The following is a 22,835-nucleotide window of genomic DNA, read 5'->3' on the forward strand; positions in this document are numbered from 1 at the left end:
TTATCAGCTTTTTTGAACTTTGATAAAGCAGTGAACGAAAATGGGCACTGAACCAAGTTCAGACGACAACAAGGTTTGTTTGAGCTTGGGTCGACCATGCCTTGTTATTATATTTAGATATTATTACGGTGTAATGTCTTGGCTTTCTTTTTAAAAATTGCGTCTCTTTGTTTTCATTCTCCTGGCTTGTGTACGCCCTAGTGACGCTTCTCTATAAACCAATAGCGTTCAGCTGCGCTTCTAGCTCCGCCTTATTGTATGTACCCTTTAGGCCTGTTGGTACCCTTTGCAAAGGGTGACTAAGGGTGCTTTCACACCTGTGAATCGATTCAGTTGTTTCAAAACAGAGATTACAATTTTTACATTGTTGCTCTTTGCTCTTGGTGCGGTTCGCTTTCACACTGCAAAGTTTCTAATCTGACCAAAAGAGCTAAAACAAGTCACGTGCGAGTAAACTCTCTCTACATTGGTCAGAGTGTCAGTGTCAGGAGAGGTGGTGGTTTGGTGGTGATTGACAGGGTGCGCGCGCGCGACGTGTCTGAGGAGAGACACGGTGGGGAGGGGAGAAAAGGGTGCACAACGATGCCTATTTGAGGATCGGGAGGGAGACGTGAGATTACCGGGAGATCATCACTCGTTTGCGGGCATCCGGAGACTCGCGAAACTTCCCGCCCTACTCATAATTCTCTCTTCATATAGCCGTAAGCCTATTACATATCCATAAAACACTGTGATATAACCGCGCTTGGATCGGATCGCTCCAGGGTTCATTTCAATCGAGCCGAGACCACCTCACTCATGCGATCTCGGAGCGATTACTTTGGCGTGGAACAGAGCGCGATTGCCCTGTTCAAATATGCCAATCGAACCGTGCTAACTGGGCAAACGAGATACGTTCCGAAACAAAAGTGTAGGTATGAAAGCACCCTAAAAAGTAGTATGGTACGGTTGCTTTTAGGTTCTCTTTGACAGTGGAAACGGCCTTAAAAGCATACCGAACCAAACCATACCACTCAGAGAAAATGAGCCATTAATTGGAAACTGAGTCAAATTATTATTTGTGTAATAGTTTTTTTTTTTTTTTTTATCTTAGCAAGTGTATAAAAGTAGTCAGTGTTGAGAGAATGCTGAACACTTTTTCTGTACAAATGATATCAGTATCAGATTTCAAATGTGCAAAAAAAAAAAAAAAAAAAAAAATATATATATATATATATATATATATATATATATATATATATATTAACAGTAAACATTGTTGCAAACTGCCATCTGCTCAGTGTATTTTAAAAAAAATCATTGTGGTCTAATGCTAAATGAGTTTGGTTATTTATAGAATTGGCCTGCCTAGATAAATAGGCCCTTATTAGAACTGAACAAACAGAAGCATATGCCAGTTATTATAACCCTGGTGTTAAAACTACAAGCTTTCCATTTCTTTTCGGCTTAGTACCTTTATTAATCCGGGGTACTACAAGCTTTCCTATTGTCATAATTGAAAATAAATGAAAAGTATATATAAAATATATAAAGGCGCAGAACAAATAACCTTGAGTTTAACCATTTTCATAGTTTTTGTTTAGGTATATTTAAACAGTTGGTTTTAAGTAATATTTTGATCTTTGAAATGTTTCCTATTTTCATTTTTCGATTCTATCTTTTAAACATGATCATTTTATATTAAGCAGTAACAAAGAACTTTAAAGACTTTATGGAAAGTAATTCTCTAACCTCCTTTCTGATAAAAGTCTATCTAATCCACCTCTGTCATAAAGTCAGCAAACACCACGTGAGCTTCGCTACGGGAAGCTGCAAGTGTAACTCCTCCCCCGCCTTCAATGTGTTTTCTTCTCCCAGCATGTGTTGTCACTTGCGAGTGAATCCTGTTGAGTTCCAAGTCTGCTAGAGGATCTGAAGCTGACAGTGAGTGTTGATTTAAATGACTATTTATTAAGTAAACGAAGTATTTAAACAAATGTTGTAAAAATTTAATCAAACAATTCTTTGCTTATTGTATCAGAAGGGAAATGAGATGAACGTTATCTCCCATGATGCATTGGTCACGTGTAAGCGAATAAACTAACGTTACTGCATCAAACTGATCTTTTTATATTTTTTATGAACCGTTTTGCATGTTCGTAATGCAATGAAGCTATGTTCATTGTGAGAGTATGGAGTTAGCATTAGCAATATTGGCTAAATTTAAAGTGATTTAACTGCTTAGTATAGGTGTCAAAGTTCAGCCAATGTGTTTCTTTTTTATTTATTGTCTTGATAGAAGTCAGACACGCCACTAGTTGTTTTTATTAGAATAATTTACTTTTTTTTTTTCTAATGCCATCTGCAGAACCAGTAAATGTTTCAGATCTATTTGTTTTGTCATTGAAATCTGTTGTCAGATGTATATTCTGTTTTAATTTTGTCAGCAAAATGTATATATATATATATATATATATATATATATATATATATATATATATATATATATTGTTCTGACTTTCAGTTCTTAATTTGGTGATGCATTTTTACATAAAGATCACACATACTGTCGTAAAAAAAATGAGAACCTTTAGTTTTCTGTTTTATAAAATCAAATATTTGTGTAAAGTAAATGAAAAAAAAAAGGTTTACCATTTTGAACAATGGCTTACTCTTATCTGTTTGACAGAAATTGTGATTTTTTTTTAATTGCCATCATAAAAAGTTGTGAGTATAAGCGCATATACATGATTGCTGACATCAGGTGGGTTAAAATATTTATGAAGAGAACCACACATATGGTTAATAGCCCAGCGTTTAGTCAAACTGATAATTACTCTTCATCACCAAAGTTATCCTCACAGCAACAGATGAGTGTGCAGGAGAGGTAAATCATTGATTAATAAATGTATCAGAAGATATTTTTACTAAAATGCCCAGATATTAAACTATAAATGCTATTACTCTCATTCTTGTACAATGCTGTGCACTTCACTAACAGTCATGTCAATACAACACATCTGTTTTGACAATACACTGTAGAAATGCTCGGCTCCACAAATTTCCTTCATGTTCTCCCACCACAAATTAAGTTAACTTATTATTATTATTATTATTATTTTTTACAAATTTAAGTGGATTGAGCATAAAACAATTGTTGAACATAAAACAAGTTGTCCTAAAAAGCCTTAAGACTTGTGTTGTTTCAACTCATTTTAATTGAGTAGTTTAAACAAGCAGCAAAAGTCATTTTTTGAGTGTATCTTGCCACTCTTTTGGTTCTGCAGAACTAGACACTCCACTAAATGTTCAACGCTATCTCATAGCAATGGCTAGGCCCACAAGGAATCTGCGCATGCAGAATTCCACAGATTTTCAGCAGATTTTTACCCCATCATTAATTCTGTTTATTTTCTTGAGTAAATGTGTGATTCTAAATATATTCAGTTTTAATTCAGTAATTTATTACTTTTTATGTCATATATTAAGGTTTTGGTTATGATACTCCGCTGGATACTCCCAAAATAATTCAGCAGAAATCCGCAAATTTTTACCAAATTTCTCAGCAGAAATAGCAAAAAACGTCTGCAGATTCCGTCTGGCCCTGGCAATGGCTAATTCGTATCAATTCATACAATCTAGTTCGTATATTTTAGTACGATTTTCTCATTACCCAATGACGGTTGGGTTTAGGGGTGGGGTTGGGTGCCACGCCTCCTTTTTAAAGTCTTAAATTTTTGTATAACTTAACTCGTACGAATTAGCCATTAAACTGGCAAGACGTAAAATACTTGTTTTCTTGTGAGATCAGGTTGAAATGTCTATCCACTGTGTCTGAGTCTGTCCTTCAACTTTGACCCGCATACACGGTGGTGTTAGTTATAAGATTGAATCTTTAAGGAAACTAAAAATTATGACAAACCAGATGGCAAAAAAACTTAAATTTCTCTTTTAGATTATATTTAAGTGCCTCAAGCACACAATTGGACATTTAAAAAAAAAAACAGGATGTGAGTCTTGCATTGTTAAGAATGCTGCTTTTAATATAAATGTGTTAATGAGCTTTGTCATCACAGCTTTTTTTTTTTTATTAGTTTAAACTTGTTTCCGTGCAGATTGTTTAAGAATACTGCACTCTTGGAAATTCTGTATTTAAACCAAAGGATGATTAAAAATCTACTGAAAAATTTCCATAAAAGTGCCATATGTGTCAGACATTCAGCCACATGTTCATTGGGGGTGCGTGGTATAACAGCTGAGACCAGGGAAAGAACTACACTTATTTTTTGCACTTGCATCAATTTTTGTTTTGATAATTGATATATTGCACCAGTTTCATGGGTAGTGATGGTTTTATTGACTTGAACACATTGCAGTTTTACAGAAAATTTACTTTAGATAGACAAAAAAAAGGATTTTTGGTTGCCGTTATACATCCTTGAGTTAACAATGAACATTAAATAGGGAAAGAAGTTTTGTTTCATTTTTTTTTTTATTTGTCATATCTGTAAGGTAATGAAGGTTAAATGATAAATTAAACTGTGTACATTTTTAAATGATTCTTAATATTTGTGTAATTAAATTGTGTAATATTTCTTTTTTATTTTTTGTTTAAATCGTTATAATGATTGCTTACAAGTAGGCATGGGCTGGTATAAGATTCTGACGTTATGATAACCTTGGATATAAATATCACGGTTTTACAGTATCACTGTGTTAAGATTACTGCTCTAAAATATATTATTTTTCAATGTCTGGGTAAAAAAACAAAACCTCTTTCCCCTTTAAACAATATATTTAATAGGGGAAACATTTGTACAATTTAAATTTAAATAATTTGGAGCCGTTAACATGTCGAGCAAAATAATTTAAAAACATTTATAGACTTCTGCTGTCTTCATTTGTTTTAAAAACACATTTTTTTTTTACAATTTAAAACGGCATCTTTGAAATTGCATATCTTTTCTAATAGGCATTATGTTGTCCTAAAAACAAAAAAATGTAAATACAATATATTATACCTCAGGAACGGTATAGCAGAAAATTTTGACGGTTTTAAAACCTTGACTTTTCTAAACCGCAGTATATCTTGTACACGGTTAGCGTCCCATGCCTACTTACAAGACATTCATACAATTTGTTGAAAATACACTAGGCTATAGTCTACCTGTATATAATTTATTTTATTTTATTAGTGCTTTGTGTGTTAGAGCACTATCGACAACATTACCAAAGAAAATTAACTACAGAAATACTATTTAACAGTTTAATATAATACATTTACTTTTACCTTTACAGGCAAGATGGCACCACTTTTTAAGAACCTTTGTTCTGTCTCACTCTGGATAACAATCATACCCCTTTTTGGATTTCTGTGCGATGGTGGCAAAATCTTGGTGGTGCCTTTGGAGGGAAGTCACTGGTTGAACATGGACATCCTCATCAAGGCTTTACATGGAAAAGGGCATAGCATTGATGTAATACGTAACACCAATAGCTGGTATGTCAAGGAGAAATCTGATTATTACAACTCCATAACCATACCACAATCCAAAGGAATGGACGAAGAATTTGTAGACGACATGATCTCCAAAGTAATCAACCATGAAAGAGGAAAAAGCTCCTGGCTGAGCACTGTAAAGTTGTTTTTTGATTCAGTTATAGACAATTATGAAATGACTAAAATGGTATGCGATATTACAACGAGCATATTCGAAAGTGAGGAAATTCTGAAAACACTACAGGAAAAGCAGTATGATCTGATGCTCACTGATCCAGTATGGGGTATGGGCATCATTCTGGCTCATAAACTCAAGTTACCCATGGTCTATAATGTGAGATGGACTACTACTGTAGATGGACACTTTAACATAGCTCCCTCGCCAATGTCCTACATCCCAATTACAGGATCTGGAAACACAGACAGAATGAGCTTTTTCCAAAGAGTGAAAAATATAATCTTTTATTTCACAAATGATATTAAATACAGCCGTTTTAGTTTGCCACAGTATCAAGCAATTTGTGATAAATATTTCGATCCACCTGTAGATTTTTATCAACTTCTGCAGGGGGCTGATATATGGCTCATGAGGGTTGATTTTGTTTTTGAATTTCCACGTCCGACAATGCCAAATATCATCTACACCGGTGGCTTCCAGTGCACTCCAGCAAAGCCCCTTCCACATGATCTGGAAGACTTCATGCAGAGTTCTGGAGATCATGGAGTCATCGTCATGTCTTTAGGTACATTTATTAGTGCATTGCCAGAAGATGTAACAGCAGAAATAGCTGCTGCTTTTGCCCGGTTGCCTCAAAAGGTTATTTGGAGATACACTGGAAAGAAGCCATCTACTTTGGGCAACAACACATTATTAGTTGACTGGATGCCACAGAAAGATCTTCTAGGACATCCAAAAACTAAAGTCTTTGTTGCGCATGGTGGAACCAATGGGGTTCAAGAAGCTTTGTACCATGGTGTTCCAGTGGTTGGAATTCCTTTCTTTTTTGACCAGTATGACAATCTCATTCGATTACAAGCAAGAGGTGGAGCCAAGATAGTCTCCCTTGCAGAATTAGGTGAAAACACACTGCATGCAGCAATAAAGGAAGTAATCAACAATCCATCCTACAGGCTGAATATGCAGAAGCTCTCTCAATTGCACCTAGACAAGCCAGTCAAACCGTTGGACAGCGCCATCTTCTGGATTGAGTTTGTAATGAGGCACAAAGGTGCTGCTCATCTTCGTACTGAATCCTACAAAATGCCTTGGTACTCCTATCACTCCGTAGATGTTGCAGTTACACTGATTGCAGTTGTTTTGATTTTCATCTTCTCCATATTTTATGTAGTTCGATATGTGTGCATTAAGTGCTGCAGCAGAAAACGGAAAACTGAGTGAGAGATTAGCTTTAGTCTTTGCACTTAACTGCTCTGCATATTTATTTAAACACTGATTCAGACAAGTTCAGAATAGAGCTCCATGTGTGAAGTGTGGTGCGATTGGTAGGTTCCCTATAGTGTTCATTGCTCCCTAGATCTACACTCTAATGACTGACGCTTATTAGAGAAGTGTGACCATAATATACAAATATCATTTCAGTTTGCATATCGCAAAGTAAAATGCCTTAAAAAGGCACATGCTCCATCATGGTGGATTATATATATATATATATATATATATATATATATATATATATATATATATATATATATATATATATATATATATATATGTGTGTGTGTGTGTGTGTGTGTGTGTGTGTGTGTGTGTGTGTGTATATATATATATGGTCACAACAAACACCTAATAAGAGAAACATACAACATGTGAAGAGTAGTAAAGGGTGTGAGGACTGAAATTAAGAAACAAGATGACATTTGATTGTTTTGTGTAATATGTAATGAAAAGCATTTCCTCATTAATTTATTGAATTTATTACATTGCCTGAGAAAATGAATGATCTTCATCTACTTTCTATTGTATTAAATCTTCTGGCACATTATCAAACTATTGTTCAGAGAATTCAGCAGACAGAATTCAACATTATATATAATTTTTTTCACATGAGAACACTTTCTTTTAATTTCATACTGAAGCACACTTCTAAAGACAAGATTTGATTGTTGACCTTGGTGCTATGTTATGAAAAGCATTTCTTGTTTTTCATGCCTTTCCTGATCATGTTTATCTACTTTCTTTTTATTTTTTTAATCATGTGGCCTTTTATTGCACTTATGTCCAGAGAATTAAATTCTTTTAAAATTATTTTTCTAATTCTAATTAAATTATTTTTCTTCTTAGATCACTTTTCTTTTCATTTCAAACTGAATCACGCTTTTAAAGTGTGCTGTTCAGTTGTTGACGTATGTCCAAAATCCTGTTTTGCCACCATAAAATTATCAGCTTTAGAAGCTTGACTCCTTTTATACATTTGCTTAATAGCCTTTAAGGCAGTGATGTGTAAATTTGTTCATGGAGGACCAATGTCTTACACACTTTAGCTCCAAACGTAATTAAACATCTGATTAAGCCAATTTTCATTCGAACACCCCAAATGTTTTGATTGTTTTTTTTTTTATCAGATTTTTGCAATGAAATGCAAATGAAATGTTTGATTATAATTGTTTGTTTTAAATCAGAATGTATAATGTTTAATTTCAATGGGTTATTGACAATAAAGAAAAATATCCAAAAATATTTGAGAAACATTTATTATATTGTTTATAATATTAAGGCAGTAGAATTCAACCACAACCATTTTGAATTGACATTTGCGTGATGGTTGTTGTACAGTACTTGTACATGGTTTATTATTTAGATATATATATATACACACACCTTTGTTAATACTTAATAATTCACTTGAGGCTCTTTAATTATTTACTTTTTAATCTGAAATATCAAGATTAGTGAAAAAGTTGAGGTCTATGTTTTTATCAAGAGTAACACTACTATTTGAAGCTTAAAACTGCTGATTTTATATTGTTAACCTGACCTGTAAATGGTAACTTATTTGAATTATCAGTGTGCTATTTCATCAGGGGCCCTCAGCAATCATTTACAGCCTCTATTAGCAGGTAATGAGGTAAAAGTTTAATTAGATTCTGTTTTTATGGAGTAATTGAACCTGGATTTTGCATACATTAAATGCCAACCTAATTCATACACAAAAAAAAGTTTAAAACATTTTATAAATAAAACCAATGACATTAAACAAAAAAAGACAAAATAGTCAAAAAAACAAAGTTTGCACAAACAATTGAGTTTTATTTAATCCATGTACATTAAACTTTTTAGAGCAGGTTTCTATCAACCACTAAATATATGTGAAATCATTGCTAATCTACACACATACTTAATCATTAGCAAAGCTGAGACTAAGAATCACTGCTGCAGTTATCATATATCATAACATAAAAATTCATAGGCTTTCACAGTAACTTTTCTTGTCCTATTATTATGTTTATAAACAAGTAATTGGTCGTTCTGTTGCCTGTTTGTCATGCCACTGTCAGCCTCTGGTGGTAGATGTCTTAACTACAACATTTGGCAGCCATAAGTATTTTTCTCCATTGATTGTTGTTTTCTAATTGAAAGTAACTTTAATTTGCACATATTTACTTATTTTTACACTAAACATTCTGTTGACTATATTTAATTGTAAGAGATTTCTCAGATTATAGTAGAGATTATAGTTAAAGCTTTAAGATTATGTACTTCTGCACCATTGTTTGGGTGGTCATTGAGAACGATTTGCCTTGGGGCCATTTTTTTCTTGTTGCATTTGTTCCAGCTGTAGAAACTGCACTGAAAATAATCATGCGATTGAATATAAGCAATGTATTCATCAACGGCATCACCTGAATATTGGAGGACACTGTAATCAAAGTTGTGTTTTTGTTATATAAGTAGTACTTTGTTCCTATTGTACTGGATCACCCTGCTCTGAAAGGTATTTTTAAATTGTGTTTCATTCAGAATGGCTCATCCCTATGCCCTAATCCTGAGGTGTCCACACTCTGTCCTAGAGGGTTGGTGTCCTGGAGAGTTTAACTCCAACCCTAATCAAGCACACCTGATCCAGCTAATCAAGCTCTTAAGATGTGGTCAGACTGAAGTTTAAGCATTCGATATTCTGTCGTACGGTGCTACGAAAAGGGTTGGGATTAAACAAAATAATTAAACATTTTAAAAAGCCAGCAATTGCTCCATATTTTAAATTTCTGTCAATAGAGGGCATGTTTTGATCTTCGCATGGTCTCACACACTCAAGTGATGCAATTTCGCAGGTCAGAGTTCACCAAGCTTGAACTTTCCAACACAGCGATCTGCGAAACTTGATGCACGACCTTGCGTTTCCGGTCTGATGCATTCGCGTGTGTATGAATGGAAGTCTATGGGAGGAAAAAATGCAGTGTGTCCGCAGCTTTACTAGATATAGAAACTTCCCGGCAGGTGTGTTGAAGCTAAACTCAGGACACTGGCTCCCGAGTTTGGACACCCCTGCCCTAATTCTTTGGAAGAGTTCAAATAGGACATGTTTGAATGCAATACGGTAACCAATTTTTGTACTGGATGGCCGGTGTCCCTGCAGAGTTTAGCTCCAACTTGCCTCAACACACCTGCCTGGAAGTTTCAAGTATATCTAGTAAGACCTTGATTGGCCTGTTCAGGTGTGTTTGAAAAGCATTAGAGCTAAACTCTGCAGGACACCGGCCCTCCAGGAACAGGTTTGGTGACCCCAGATTACCCCAAATTAACTTTGCTTTAAGTGTCCATCAGCTGTACCCTTAGAAAATACTTAATTCCAAAGACCCTTTAAAGTGGAAACTTCAGTTTAGAAACTTCAATATAAAGTGACTATGATTGTTTTCACATTGAAGTCGGAAGGTGATCTATCATGTTAAAAACATATCATTGGTTGACCTACCCCAAAAACCCATTGCTAAAGTTACAATTGATTTCATTTCCTGTGGGACTAACTTGCCAAAAGAAATGTTGGCAGATATTAATCAGTCTACTAAAATTCTAATGACAGGTAGTAGACTCATAGTTGCTAATTTACTTATAGTCAACATAACATCAAGGGGGACTATCAAAATTAAGTATTAACTAATAAAAGTGTAAAATAGTACTGTTCTGTTGAGTATTACATGCAATAATTTGCTTTATTGTTTTTAGGAGTGAGCTTATTAACTAACACCACATTAAACTTCTCCCTCAGCACAGTCTCTATTTCACAATCAGGGATTTCCTTCATTTCCACCATGTCAGAGTCGTCCTCTGGGTTGTAGGTGATCTCACTGTAAGTCCACCCGATCAGAGCTCTGAAGCCTTCAGGTAACTGAAGGGAGCAAATAGACTTCAGCACAAATCTAGAATCGGGACTAGTCTGCAGGCAATCCAGCGTATCTACGAAATGCTCTTTAGCACGAGGTGTCAACGGGAAGCTGTACATTGTTTTCGTCAGGCGCTTGTCAATGAGGCTGGAATTAGCATAGGCCTTATCTTTGACCACTTGCTTTCTTGACGTTTTCTCCAGAGTCCACCTCACCCCTTCTTTTAGGAGCCGGAATACTCCGGGAGGCTGTGGCTGATCTTTACCCGAGATCATCTCTAAAGGATACCACAGTTGGCATGACACTCCATAGCTCACGTCTGTAAGGTAAAACTTCCCATCAATCTCTACCATGTTGATGAGGTGAGAGTCAACGGGATAGAAATCATTTTGGAACTTGTTGAACACCTTAGAGCCTAGTGTGGTGTATTTGTAACCCATCTCCTTTAGGACCCATGAGAACAGGAGGTTGTTTTCACAACACCAGCCTCCCCGATTGCTTTTCACCAGTTTATGATAGATGATGTTCAGGTCTGTCGTGTTCTTCTCTCCGCAGTGGATGCTCAAGTTCTCAAATGGAATTTTCATCACATGCAGCATGTGGATGGTGCGTAAAGTATCCAGGTCAGGTTTGTCATATGGGCCAGTAAACCCAATCCTGTTGAAGTACCCTCTTAGATCCATTGGATTCCTTAAATAAACAATGCAAGAACAGTTTTAATTCTTATATTATGTTCGAATTCTTTGTTTGATATTTATGTTGCAAGTCAAGCTGATGTTAACGGTATTTAGTAAAATTAACTACGACAAAAATGCAAAAAAATGAGTTGAACAAACTTGGAGAAAAACCCAGACCACATCCAACCTGATTAAATATAAGTGGTTTCAAAATGCTTGATATAAATTTTATTTCAAGAGTTTACACTTAGCTGCTGATTGATAATGAAGCATTTTTGGCATGCTGTCCCAAGAGAGAGCCTTGAGCCTGGGGCTCCCTCCCGTTTCATCAGGAGAGAGGAGAGTGTGATCTCAGGTATGTCTCAAGAGGTTCCCCGAATTTGTTCGCTCTGCTCATTCCTTGATTATTAGGGCTTGCCACGACAGAATGAACTGCCAACTACACCATCACATGGTTAGGCAGCAATTGCCCAGTACTAAAACACTTATAGAATGTGTCAATTTAGTCAATTTACTTATACTGCATGTCTTTATACTGTGGGAGGAAACCGAAGTATCTAAGGGAAACTCATACGAGCATGGGGAGAACTCCACACAGAAATGCCAACTGGCCCAGCCGGGACTTGAACCAGCGACCTTCTTGCTGTGAGGCACCGCTGTTAACAACTGAGCCGCTTCGCCGCCCTGTCTTGGAACAATCTATGAAACGGAGTAAGGGTTGATGGGCTGATTCTTCGAGATAAAGATGACAACGGTAAGAAAATCTTGGTATTTATGTGTGTTTGGATTCATCTAATTTGTAAATAATATAATAGCTAATGCTGGACCAGCTGTGTTCAATCATAAGCACGTGATCCACTCGAAATTAGCTTAAAAATAAACTTAACAAATCTTGGTTTAACCCAGAGTTTATAATTAACTCTGGACTGCATGAACCTGAAAGTGTGACATGCAATCACACGAAGCATAAGATGGTCAGCTTGTGTTTTTTCTTACAAGAAAATCTGCAGGTTTTATAGTCAATCAGTCGCGAGTAAAGTGACATTTCATGCAATTTAAAGCCTTTCACACTAAAGGCATATTAGAGTCCAAATCTTTTATCTTTTGCTTTTAATAGTTGATGGCAATTCTGTGAATTATAATTATTAATACTCATATTTGAATGAAAAAATTTATAAATAATATATATATATATTATATATATATATATATATATATATATATGTATATATGTATATGTATATGTATGTATATATATATATATATATATATATATATATATATATATATATATATATATATATATATATATAGTTTTAAATTGTCAATTAACATTAATAATGATTTAGATTTAAAAATTATTTTTAAATATTCACATATGGATTTGCTTTATTACATAAAGCTTTTAAAATGACTGAATCTTGAGCTATTGGTGATCCAACATTATTACTATCAGTTGATTGATCTACATCTATATAATAATATTTGCTTTAAGTTGATTTTCAAACTTTTGCTTAATCTGCAGTGTTTCTATCTTCCTTCTGTCTGTGTCATGTGATTGTCATGCAGTCCACAGTTAATCATGAACTCAAGGTTAAACCCTTATTTGACAATGTCAAGCATTCTGGGCCCTGGGGTCTGTTTTAATAAGGAGGTTAAGTCTGAGTTAAGTTACTCTGAGGTGGGAAACTCCTGAGTTGTTTTTTTTTTTTTTGTTTTTTTTTTTTAGATTGAGTTAGTTCTGAGTTAGTTTGTTCTGCTTATTTTGTGCAACACATGCCATGTGGTTACTATCAGAACCAACCCTCATTGCGGCTGAAAACTGTTGTGTTTGCTCAAACTAAATGAATTTATCAGGGTATAAACCCAAACTAACTATGTGCAATATTCCTTTGGTCTATGGTGTGTTTTTGGTACTTTTCTGGACTTTGAATGAGTTGTGACCATTGATGTTAATGGATGATTAGGGAGCTCTCGGATTTCATCCAAAATGCCTTAATTTGTGTTCTGAAGATGAACAATTGTCTCAGGGGTTCGTAACAACAAAAGGGGTGAGTAATTATCAACAGGTGTAAATTTTTGGGTGAACTAATCCTTTAATCTCTTTGTGAGGGACTCTTAAACATTGTAATTGTGGCAACAGTTTTTCCACCTTATCTTGTGTCAAAAAAGTTTCTGACTTTCAATGGGAAGGAGGATTTTTATTATTATTAATTAATTATATTTCAATAAAGATTTTGAATACAAAATGTCTTTTAGAGTACAACAGCAACACTGTGTCAACCAGTGGTGTGAGTTTAGGGCAGTACTATCTGTCCACCTAGGTTGGGGAGGATCTGGGTCATTTACCTTTTACCAATCTCATTCCCTGAGGTCAATTCTGTTTTAGCAATCTCATTGAGAGCAATATCTCTGCGGAACAAATACAGTCACGGGGATGAAATCATCTACCACTAAAGGGGCATTTAACATGACATGCAAAATGCAGCATTTTTAGTCATTGTTGCAGTTTAATGTAAAGTTTTTATTATTATTATTATTCTTTTTATAATCAAAAAATAGTTTTTTTTTTTTTTTTTTTTGCATTTTCTCACAATTTTTGTCCGCTATGATAAGCTGATCTTTTGACAGCTTTATTTAGTTTTTGTACGTCTCCTTGGTCTCTGGTTGTAGGCAGTTACTCTCATCTACATTCAAGGCGAGGTGTTTGTCATCTCAAATGAGCTCATTGTTTTGCAGATCTGTTTGCTGAAGTTGGTGGCTAGGATTAACATAACTCGCCTATGCTACACTACAAGAAACATTTGATTTAATTCTTCATATTATTTTAATACCCTTGAAAACACAGATAATACAACTTTTTTTTTCTTTAAGACATTAAAAACCAGAATTAACCGGATTACTATTTAGTTTTTGCACCTAAACAGTTGCCAGTCACTAAAGTATCTCCAAAAAGTGAATTCCATGTAGTCATAAAGTTACCTGAAGTACAACTTAAATTGTTACTATAAACAGGAAGAAACAGAGATGTGAAAGAAGAGTTCAGAAGATGTGGGAGTACAAGAACCTAAAAACACTAATACAGTAATATTATGAAAAGCACCTCTCAATAGTGATGAAATTTCTGAACAGACAATATTAAAAAATAATCTACATTTTTAATTTATTTAATAAAAATGTCCTCTTACCCTTAGATGAAGCCAGTGAGCTTGCTGAGACTGAGTGAATGTTTGCGGAGGGAGGAACTGGAATTTGGATAACAGACAGTTAACCCTTGAACCACGGTGAAGCATTACTTGTAAGTAATGAATAAATTATTAAAAAGAAGCTGAGCAAAATGCACTCACATTTGTCTGTTGAGCGTTATTCATGTTGTTTCAAAGTACTCACTTAGGCTGTGTAATTATGTTTACTTAAACACAATGAAATAAACACATTGTTTTTGGCTGGGATGGACTGGTAAATAGGGAACACTGGGTCTTTCTCATTAGGCTGTTTTTTGTTGCACTCAGTGGAACCAGTGAAGTTTAAAGGGGTCAGGGCCCAGGGCCAGCCCAAGTCTAATCAAACCATGTGGCTAATTTCTTCTTTTTCTTTTTATTTATTTATTTTTCTAAAAAATATTTTAATAAAATAAATGATTCAGTGAAATCCTATATCACATTAACAAGCTGCTGCAGGATCTATGCAAAGCTACATTATGACTGACTGATGTGACTGAAATTCATTAAAGATCTATGATAAAAAATATCTCTTTCTGTCGCAGGAGAAAAAAAAACGAAGAAGAAAACATATGTATAGGCGTATGGCTGTGTCTGAAATCGCCTACTACTCAGTAGGTACTGCATTCGAATTTAAACGTACTACTCGGCCATTAGAAAAGTACGTTCTATAGAGCAGTGTTTGTCAACTGGTGGGTCACGGGAACATTTTCAGTGGGTCGCGGAGTGTGTGGTCAAAAAAACAACAAAAGTTACATTTTTTTACTTATTTTGACTTTTATTTTGAAATGCTTCCACGACAACCCTACCGTTTGACATGTGAAATTTAATTTAATTAAAGCAACAAATATATTAAATCGCAAGTACGACCCCAAATATGTAAAGTATGGTTTTACATATATTGATGACAAAAAAGCCTCAGTGTGCCATAAGTAGTGAGGTCCTCTCACAAGAGAGCAAGAAACCTTCTTAATTAAAAAGACATTTAGAAACCAGACAACATGCTTTATTAACTGTTTAGTTCTTGGTAACTGAACCTTTCCTTCCCCTATCCACTGTTTACAGTATTTGTCATTTTTACTTTGTAATATTTCTATAATTCGATACATTTTGTTAAATGGCAGCAAAAAATATCATTGGTGATGTTCTTATGATTTATCTGGCACTTCTTGTGTGTTAACAAATTAATACAAATGAATTATAATTCCTAAAATTGTATTATAGTTCCTAAAAATTTGAGTCACGGCTTAATGGCCATGTAAAAATGTGGGTCCCATGGCCAAACCAGTTGAGAACCCCTGCTAAAGAGTATGCATGTCAGTAGTATAAATGGAACGTGGACGTACTGCCAAAGTGCCGTTAAGGCAAGTCATTTCACTCACCGACCATCTTTGAAACGCCTCTCGGGTAGTATGCTTGGGCATTCTGTCTGAATGGGGAAACATCAAATTCTCCAAAACAGTTTGTCAAGCTTACGACTACATTACTGTACATTTTTGGAACCACCAATGAAATTAAACATCAACTGTCTCTTAAGTTTAGTTTCTAAATGTTCGAATCAAAGTAAATCTGCATATTTTCAGGTTGTCAAAGCTAATGCGCATGCGCACTTAAAAGCAATGAGATCACGACAACAATCTCATTTATGGTTCTACACATTATCATCCTCTGGATAACAATCGTCAGATCGCACTGGTCTTCTGAAGTAATTCACAACTTAGTGTTGATAAGGAATCTCCTCCAGAAATGACAATGACTCTTTGTTTACTAGTTTGTGGGCATTTCAGTAGTTGCTCCCATGTGGTGTGCTTTTGACAGGACGGACTGTACCTCGCGTTCGTTTCATACAGATTACAAAACTTTTTCAAGTGCACTTGGTTCATTTAAAAGTACAGATTTAAAGCTTTATGTGAATATATGTCTAATGTCTGTGAAGCAAGTATTCACTAAGATTCCAGTGCATTTGTTGACCACTAAAAGTCTTTTGCTAACATTTTAGGGCAGCAGAACCAATGATGAATTCAAAATTGCATATTTCCCTACCTTGTATGAAATGTAGAAAATGGTACAAGATCCAAGTAGTAGGCAATTTCAAAAAGTAGTAGCCAAGAATCTCCTGGCCTATTACTACTTACAAAATTCTTAAATGTACATTGGCAGAATGCATTTTAAAAAGCATCACATGATTAGCAGTTTCCTTTTGCTAGCTTAATGTGCTAGGTAGAGATGTGTTTTTATTTATTGTTTAAGAAAAAAATAATACAACTTTAAATACCAGACAAGTCAAATTTTCTTTTATACTTTAAATTTTTCAAAAGAAAAATCTCTGAGATACAAATGATCTTTTCACAAAGAACACTACATATTTTTATTGTAAACTTTAATATAATGAAATCAGCATACAACAGAGAATAGAATGCAGCATGTTACATCTTAAATGACAGCGCATGATTGCCACAATTTGCATAGATGTTTTGAAGACTACAGTAATAAATGCTATAATAATGCAAAAAACTTTATTCAAGCCAAAAGGTTTGGAAGTGTATACATTCGTGTAGTTTAGCTAGTAATTTCAGCATAGCTGGGAACAATGATGCTGGCCCATTTATAGATAACAGGGATGAAAAGCAGAGCAGAGCCGAGTAGTGATACTAAGAGAAAGGCCCACAGGAAAACCCGGTCCAGAACCTGGGCCACAAACTTCCAGTCTTGAACAACCTGAAATGAGATATTACATTAGAATTTATTAGAAATCAAAGCTCATGCAGACATGCAGTTGAAGGCGAAATTATCAGCTGCCCAGGGAAATTTGAATTCGTTTTCAATTATTTCCAAAATTATGTTGCAAAATTATATGCAAGTGGTTTGATTTTGATAAAAAAAAAAAAACGATAGGCCATTTTTATCATTTGTGGCTAGCAAAACATACTTTACCTTCAAAATAAGTTGGGAAAATATCCTGTTTTGGCTTCATAAGCTAGTGAATAACTAAAATAACAAAGTTATAACCAAGATATGTCACTATTTAGGTAATGTAGTGTTGCTATAAAGAATTACAATAGGTGAACAGAACACAAACAGTTTACGAGCAGTTTTTTTTTTTTTTTTTTTGGATGTTTTAAAACACATCAGCAAATTGAAACTTTGCATGCATGATCATAACCCTAAATGAGGAGAAAGTTGCAATATATATATTTCAAGTGGACGATGGACGTGCAGTGCCCTCCAGCGCCTAGACTGCAGCTCTGCACAGGTAGTTTGGCCAGAGGAGAAATGGTTGTGCCCAGTTGAGCCTGGTTTTTCTCTAAGTTTTTCTCCTTCACTTCCGTCAATTAGTGAAGTTTTGTTCCTTGCCACTGTCGCTTGCTTTATTTGGCACTTGTGGAGCTTCGCATCGATGGATTTGCTCTTTAGTGTTTGGACTTTCAGCTGTGAAGTTAAACCACACTAAACTGAACTTCAACTCTGACAATTGGACTGACACTGTTTCAATTTACTATACCTTCTAAGTTAAGCTGCTTTGACAAAATCTACATTGTAAAAGCGCTATAGAAATAAAGATAAATTAAATTGAATTTCAGCAATAAAACTGACATTAGAACAGAAGTTCAGATAAAAGGATGAGATCATCCACCTACTTTTTTTTCTGTCATGGTGTACATCCACTTGAAATGGTCCTGAATTTTGAAAAAATAATGTAGGGTTGTCTCGAATGAGGATGACAGAATTGTAATTTTTTGGAAATTGCTTTAGATCAACTTTAACTTTGACAACCTGTGAAAAAAAGCCTAAAAAGTCAAACTGCTGTGTAAAGTTTCAATAAACTAGTATTTTGACTTCTAAAGTGAGCAAAAGAATCTGCCACCCACAACAATTGCAGAATGACAATTAAAGTTGTTAAAATCTGCATGAAAATAAGTTGCTACAGACTTCTATTTCAACATGATAAAGTATTTTCCATTTAAATGGAACACTGAGTAGTGGGGGGGGGGTTTATTTTTGCACTTCTTTCATCTTTCACTTATAGCAAACTAATGGTTGGAAGGGGTGTGGCTAAGAAAATTTCACACAAACTGACATCATCAATAAAGAAATGCTATTCCAGAGTGGAAGCAAGTGGTAAGATTTTATAAAAAAAAAATTACCAAAACAAACATTGTTTTGATAAACTGTTAATTAATAAATAGACAATAACAATGTGTGCTAGCAAAATAAATGGGAACGCTTTAGGATAATGGTCCATTAGTTGTAGTTAATGTAATTACTTACATTAAGTATGAATTCTTGTAAAGCATTTATTAATCATATTTCAACATTAACTAAAGCACTATTAAAATCTAAAGTTGTGCTTGTTAAAGGCCCCATGAAATTAAAGTTTTTTAGATGTTAGCATCAGTATTATTCATTTTTAGGATATCTATAAGCTACAGTGGCTAAAAACAGCTCGGTAAAGTTGGTTTTAAGTTTGATACTTGCCAGACATTTGCAAACGCAATATTAGGGATCATTTGCAAATGACACAGACAGAACCAAAACACACAGTAATGCAAAGCAGAAAAAAATATATTTCTAGAAGATTCTAGTAAATGGTTTGGTTCGAGGACAAATACATTCAAAGCATTCATCCAAAAAGCATTCCATGTGACCAGAAGTTAAGAAAAGTAATTATAGAGGGATTTTTCGAAGATTGTTTACTAAATAATAAAGTGCACATTCATTCATTTATTCATTTTCTTTTCGGCTTAGTCCCTTAATTAATCTGGCGTTGTCACAGCGGAATGAGCCGCCAACTTATTTAGCACGTTTTTATGCAGCGGATGCCCTTCTAGCCACAACCCATCTCTGGGAAACATCCATACACTCTCATTCACACTCATACACTACGGACAATTTAGCCTACCCAATTCACCTGTACGCATGTCTTTGGACTGGGGTAAACTGGAGCACCCGGAGGAAACCCACGCGAACGCAGGGAGAACATACAAACTACACACGGAAACACCAAATGACCCAGCCGAGGCTCAAACCAGCGATCTTCTTGCTGTGTGGCGACAGCACTACCTGCTGCGTCACTCTAAAGTGAACATATACTCTACTATTTGGAAAGTAAAGTTGATTTCATTGAGGATTTTAAGATTTTTAAAAAATTTCTACTGGCTACAGTACTCTCCTAGTTACCCTAATGAATAATAAAGTATTTACTTTGCTCTTTAAACTGAATACTAGTATCTTGCAAACTAACTAGAAAAACATTATGTACTGTCAGCATAGCAAAGACAAAAGAAATTTAGTTATTACATGTTTTATTATTTAATAACTAGTTTATAATGTGTTAAATCTCCTCTCCGTTAAACATCACTTGGAAAACATTTGAAAAAGAATTCAAATTTCACAGTAGGGTGAATAATTTAGCCTTTAACTGTATATTTTAAAGACATCAGCCTTACCTCTCTGACTTCATTCTCCTTCACCACATGGCGTGTGATGTAGCGTATAGACTCTAAGGCCGCCTGCAGGTTGTGTTCTGCATCGAGCTGGTTGGTATCCTGACTCAAACTCTTCCCATAGCCCAGTCCTCCTGTTCGAGTCCCAGCGCTGGTGGCGTAACGGTCCACGTGGCTACGCATGCAGAGCAGTCTAGGCAAGTGGTGAAGAAAGATACGGCGGACCCAGGGAGCCATGCTATGATGGGTGGAAGAGGAGCGATGGTGGATGTTAATAGCAAAGACGGTGATGACAATGGAAAGTGTCACGAAGATCATAGTGAAGACCAAATATTCTCCAATCAGAGGAATTACCTGGGACAGGAAATAAGAGAAGTGCAAAAAAAAAATCATATGACAATGGAAATGCTTTTTGAAAAAGAATCTACAGTTGAAGCCAGAATAATTAAACACCCTGAATTATTAGCCTCCCTGTTTATTTTTTTACCCCAATTTCTGTTTTTCAGAGAGCAATTTTTTTTCAACACATTTCTAAGCATAATAGTTTTAATAACTCATTTCTAATAACTGATTTATTTTATCTTTGCCATGATGACAGTAAACAATATTTTTACTAGATATTGTTCAAGACACTTCTATACAGGTTAAAGTGACATTTAAAGGCTTAACTAGGTTAATTAGATTAAGGTTAGGGTAATTAGGCAAGTTATAAGTGTATAATGATGGTTTGGTCTGTAAACTATCGAAAAAAATATAGCTTATAGGGGCTGATAATTTTGTCTTTAAAATGGCTTTTTTTAAAAATTAAGACTGCTTTTATTCTAGCCAACATAAAATAAGACTTTCTCCAGAAGAAAAGATATTATTAGGCATACTGTGAAAATTTCCTTACTATGTTAAACATAATTTGGGAAATATTTAAAAAAGAAAAAATATATTTCAAAGGAGGTTTAATAATTCTGATTTCTGAATAACTATATTATTACTTAAATTACACTAAGTGCAAAGAGACTGCCCTAATATTAAAGCTATTTATACTAACTCCGTCCACTTGTGTCTGGATGAGCCAGTCAGAATTACAAACATGTTTATCATTCTTGCTTATACTTTGTTTTTATTGCAAACATACAACACTGAGGTGCAAATTTCTGCCAATAAGTTTAAATGGGATCTACCATTATTACCAATTCTAACAAAGTGTAAAAATAATTTATCACTATTTACCATTTGCAAATGCTTTAATATTCATAATCATTACTGGAAATAATTTCAGTATGTGAAAAATATGCCAATTTATTGGTGTTCATTCATTTTTGGTGGGTGCTTCTATATTTTTTAAGTTAGGAACACCAGTGCTACCAAGTCAAAAAGTTAATTTTAAGCCCTGCATTAGACAAATACTATTTTTTATTTATTCTTTTTTTTATTTATTTATTAATTGTTTTGTAATTTATTTTCAATGTAAAATTATTACTTTGTAATAATTAATGTTTTTAATTTGAAAGATAATTTCACCTATTTTTAAGCACAAAGAGAGAAATGGACTATTGTTTGTTTTTTATTATTATTTTGTGCTGTATTAATTGGTTACTGAGCAGCAATTAACAGCACTAAAGTATGAGGAGTCTTTCTAAACTTATAAAAGCATTATAATCATGATAACCGTGAAACTGATTATTCCTCAGCCTATAATCATACAACAAAAACCTATTATCGTTGCATCCCTATTCCAGAGTGGAAGCAAATAATTAGATTTTGATTAAAAATGACCACAATTTTACAGTTATTTTGATTAAATAGACAACAACAATGTGTGCCAGAAAAATAAATGGATAACAAATAGAATAATGATCCATTAGTGGATGTTAATGTATTTTTTAACATTAACTAAGTATGAATAGTCTTGTAAAGCATTTATTAATCATAATTCAGCATTAACTAATGGATTATTAAAATCTAAATTTGTGCTTGTTAAAGCACATGAAATTAAAGTACATTTTTTTATATGTTAGTATCAGTATTATTCGTTTTTTTTAGGATGTCTATAAGCTAGAGCGCCCAAAAACAGTGACAAAATTTGCATTTATAAGATATAAAACTAATATAAACATGTAAAGCTTGTAGTTTCTCACCTCCGCCCAAATGGATCAACATTTTTTTTTTCACATCATCTCACACTACACTTTCTCATCACATCATAACAAATCTTATGCTCTCTAGTATCTGACATGCCCCGCCCCCTTCAAGACACTTCTTATTTGCTTTTCATTTGATGCGCTTGAGCTCAACCACTTTCATTGGCAAAGCTGTGATAAAACGAAACACTATTGACTATGTTTCAGTTGAGATTACGTCAAACATTGAATAAAAATGCATATTTTCAAAGCATATTACCGTTAATATTAGTTAATGCACAATAAGTTAAGAACTAACATGAACTAATGTTATCAAACGTAAACTTATTGTTAACGAAGATGAATAAATACCATAATAAACGTATAACTAATTGTTTGTTGATGTTAATAAATACATTAACTGACCATTGTTTTAAAGTGTTACTAAATAAACATTGTACATTTTAACTAAATCTTCTAGAATAATATAACTCAATAAACTTATATTTGATGTAAATCTTTATCGCACAGACAACCAACCGCTCACAAATTTACTCAAA

General features: G+C 34.3%; 3 protein-coding genes and 1 long non-coding RNA gene across 9 annotated transcripts in view; 2 read left to right on the forward strand and 2 right to left on the reverse strand.

The window, feature by feature from the left end:
- The first annotated feature begins 1,837 nt into the window (after positions 1-1,837).
- On the forward strand, positions 1,838-8,177 carry ugt5c3 (UDP glucuronosyltransferase 5 family, polypeptide C3). 2 transcript variants are annotated; one of them, NM_001128714.1, is given in 3 exon segments: positions 1,860-1,923; positions 5,278-7,164; positions 7,259-8,177. In NM_001128714.1, a coding segment is annotated over 1 exon segment (1,596 nt). In that variant the 5' UTR covers positions 1,860-1,923; positions 5,278-5,282; the 3' UTR covers positions 6,879-7,164; positions 7,259-8,177.
- A 545-nt stretch (positions 8,178-8,722) lies between these two features.
- zgc:101040 lies at positions 8,723-14,724 on the reverse strand. 2 transcript variants are annotated; one of them, XM_087291886.1, is made up of 3 exons: positions 14,685-14,724; positions 10,194-11,509; positions 8,723-10,102 (listed from the first exon to the last, which is right to left on the reverse strand). In XM_087291886.1, the coding sequence occupies exon 2, from the start codon at positions 11,500-11,502 to the stop codon at positions 10,630-10,632; it is 873 nt and encodes a 290-aa protein (XP_087148012.1). In that variant the 5' UTR covers positions 11,503-11,509; positions 14,685-14,724; the 3' UTR covers positions 8,723-10,102; positions 10,194-10,629.
- The window catches only part of LOC147839804 (uncharacterized), a 32,675-nt gene continuing 20,905 nt past the window's right edge, over positions 11,066-22,835 (forward strand). The window contains exons 1-2 of one of the 3 annotated variants that reach the window (XR_015515211.1): positions 11,066-12,250; positions 14,691-14,794. This is a non-coding gene — a long non-coding RNA (uncharacterized LOC147839804). The remainder of the gene's footprint in view (positions 12,251-14,690; positions 14,795-22,835) is intronic. The other 2 variants (XR_015515212.1, XR_015515213.1) reach the window with 2 other exon arrangements.
- Positions 17,061-22,835, reverse strand: part of chrna5 (cholinergic receptor, nicotinic, alpha 5) — a 25,587-nt gene continuing 19,812 nt past the window's right edge. The window contains exons 7-8 of one of the 2 annotated variants that reach the window (XM_087292012.1): positions 20,165-20,515; positions 17,061-17,435 (exon numbers count right to left, since the gene is read on the reverse strand). In XM_087292012.1, coding sequence (XP_087148138.1) covers positions 17,277-17,435; positions 20,165-20,515 — 510 coding nt within the window. In that variant the 3' untranslated portion in view covers positions 17,061-17,276. 2 annotated transcript variants of the gene reach the window in all.

This window comes from Danio rerio, chromosome 18 (genome assembly GCF_052040795.2).
Source record: "Danio rerio strain M-AB ecotype USA chromosome 18, GRCz13ab, whole genome shotgun sequence".
NCBI lineage: Eukaryota > Metazoa > Chordata > Actinopteri > Cypriniformes > Danionidae > Danio > Danio rerio.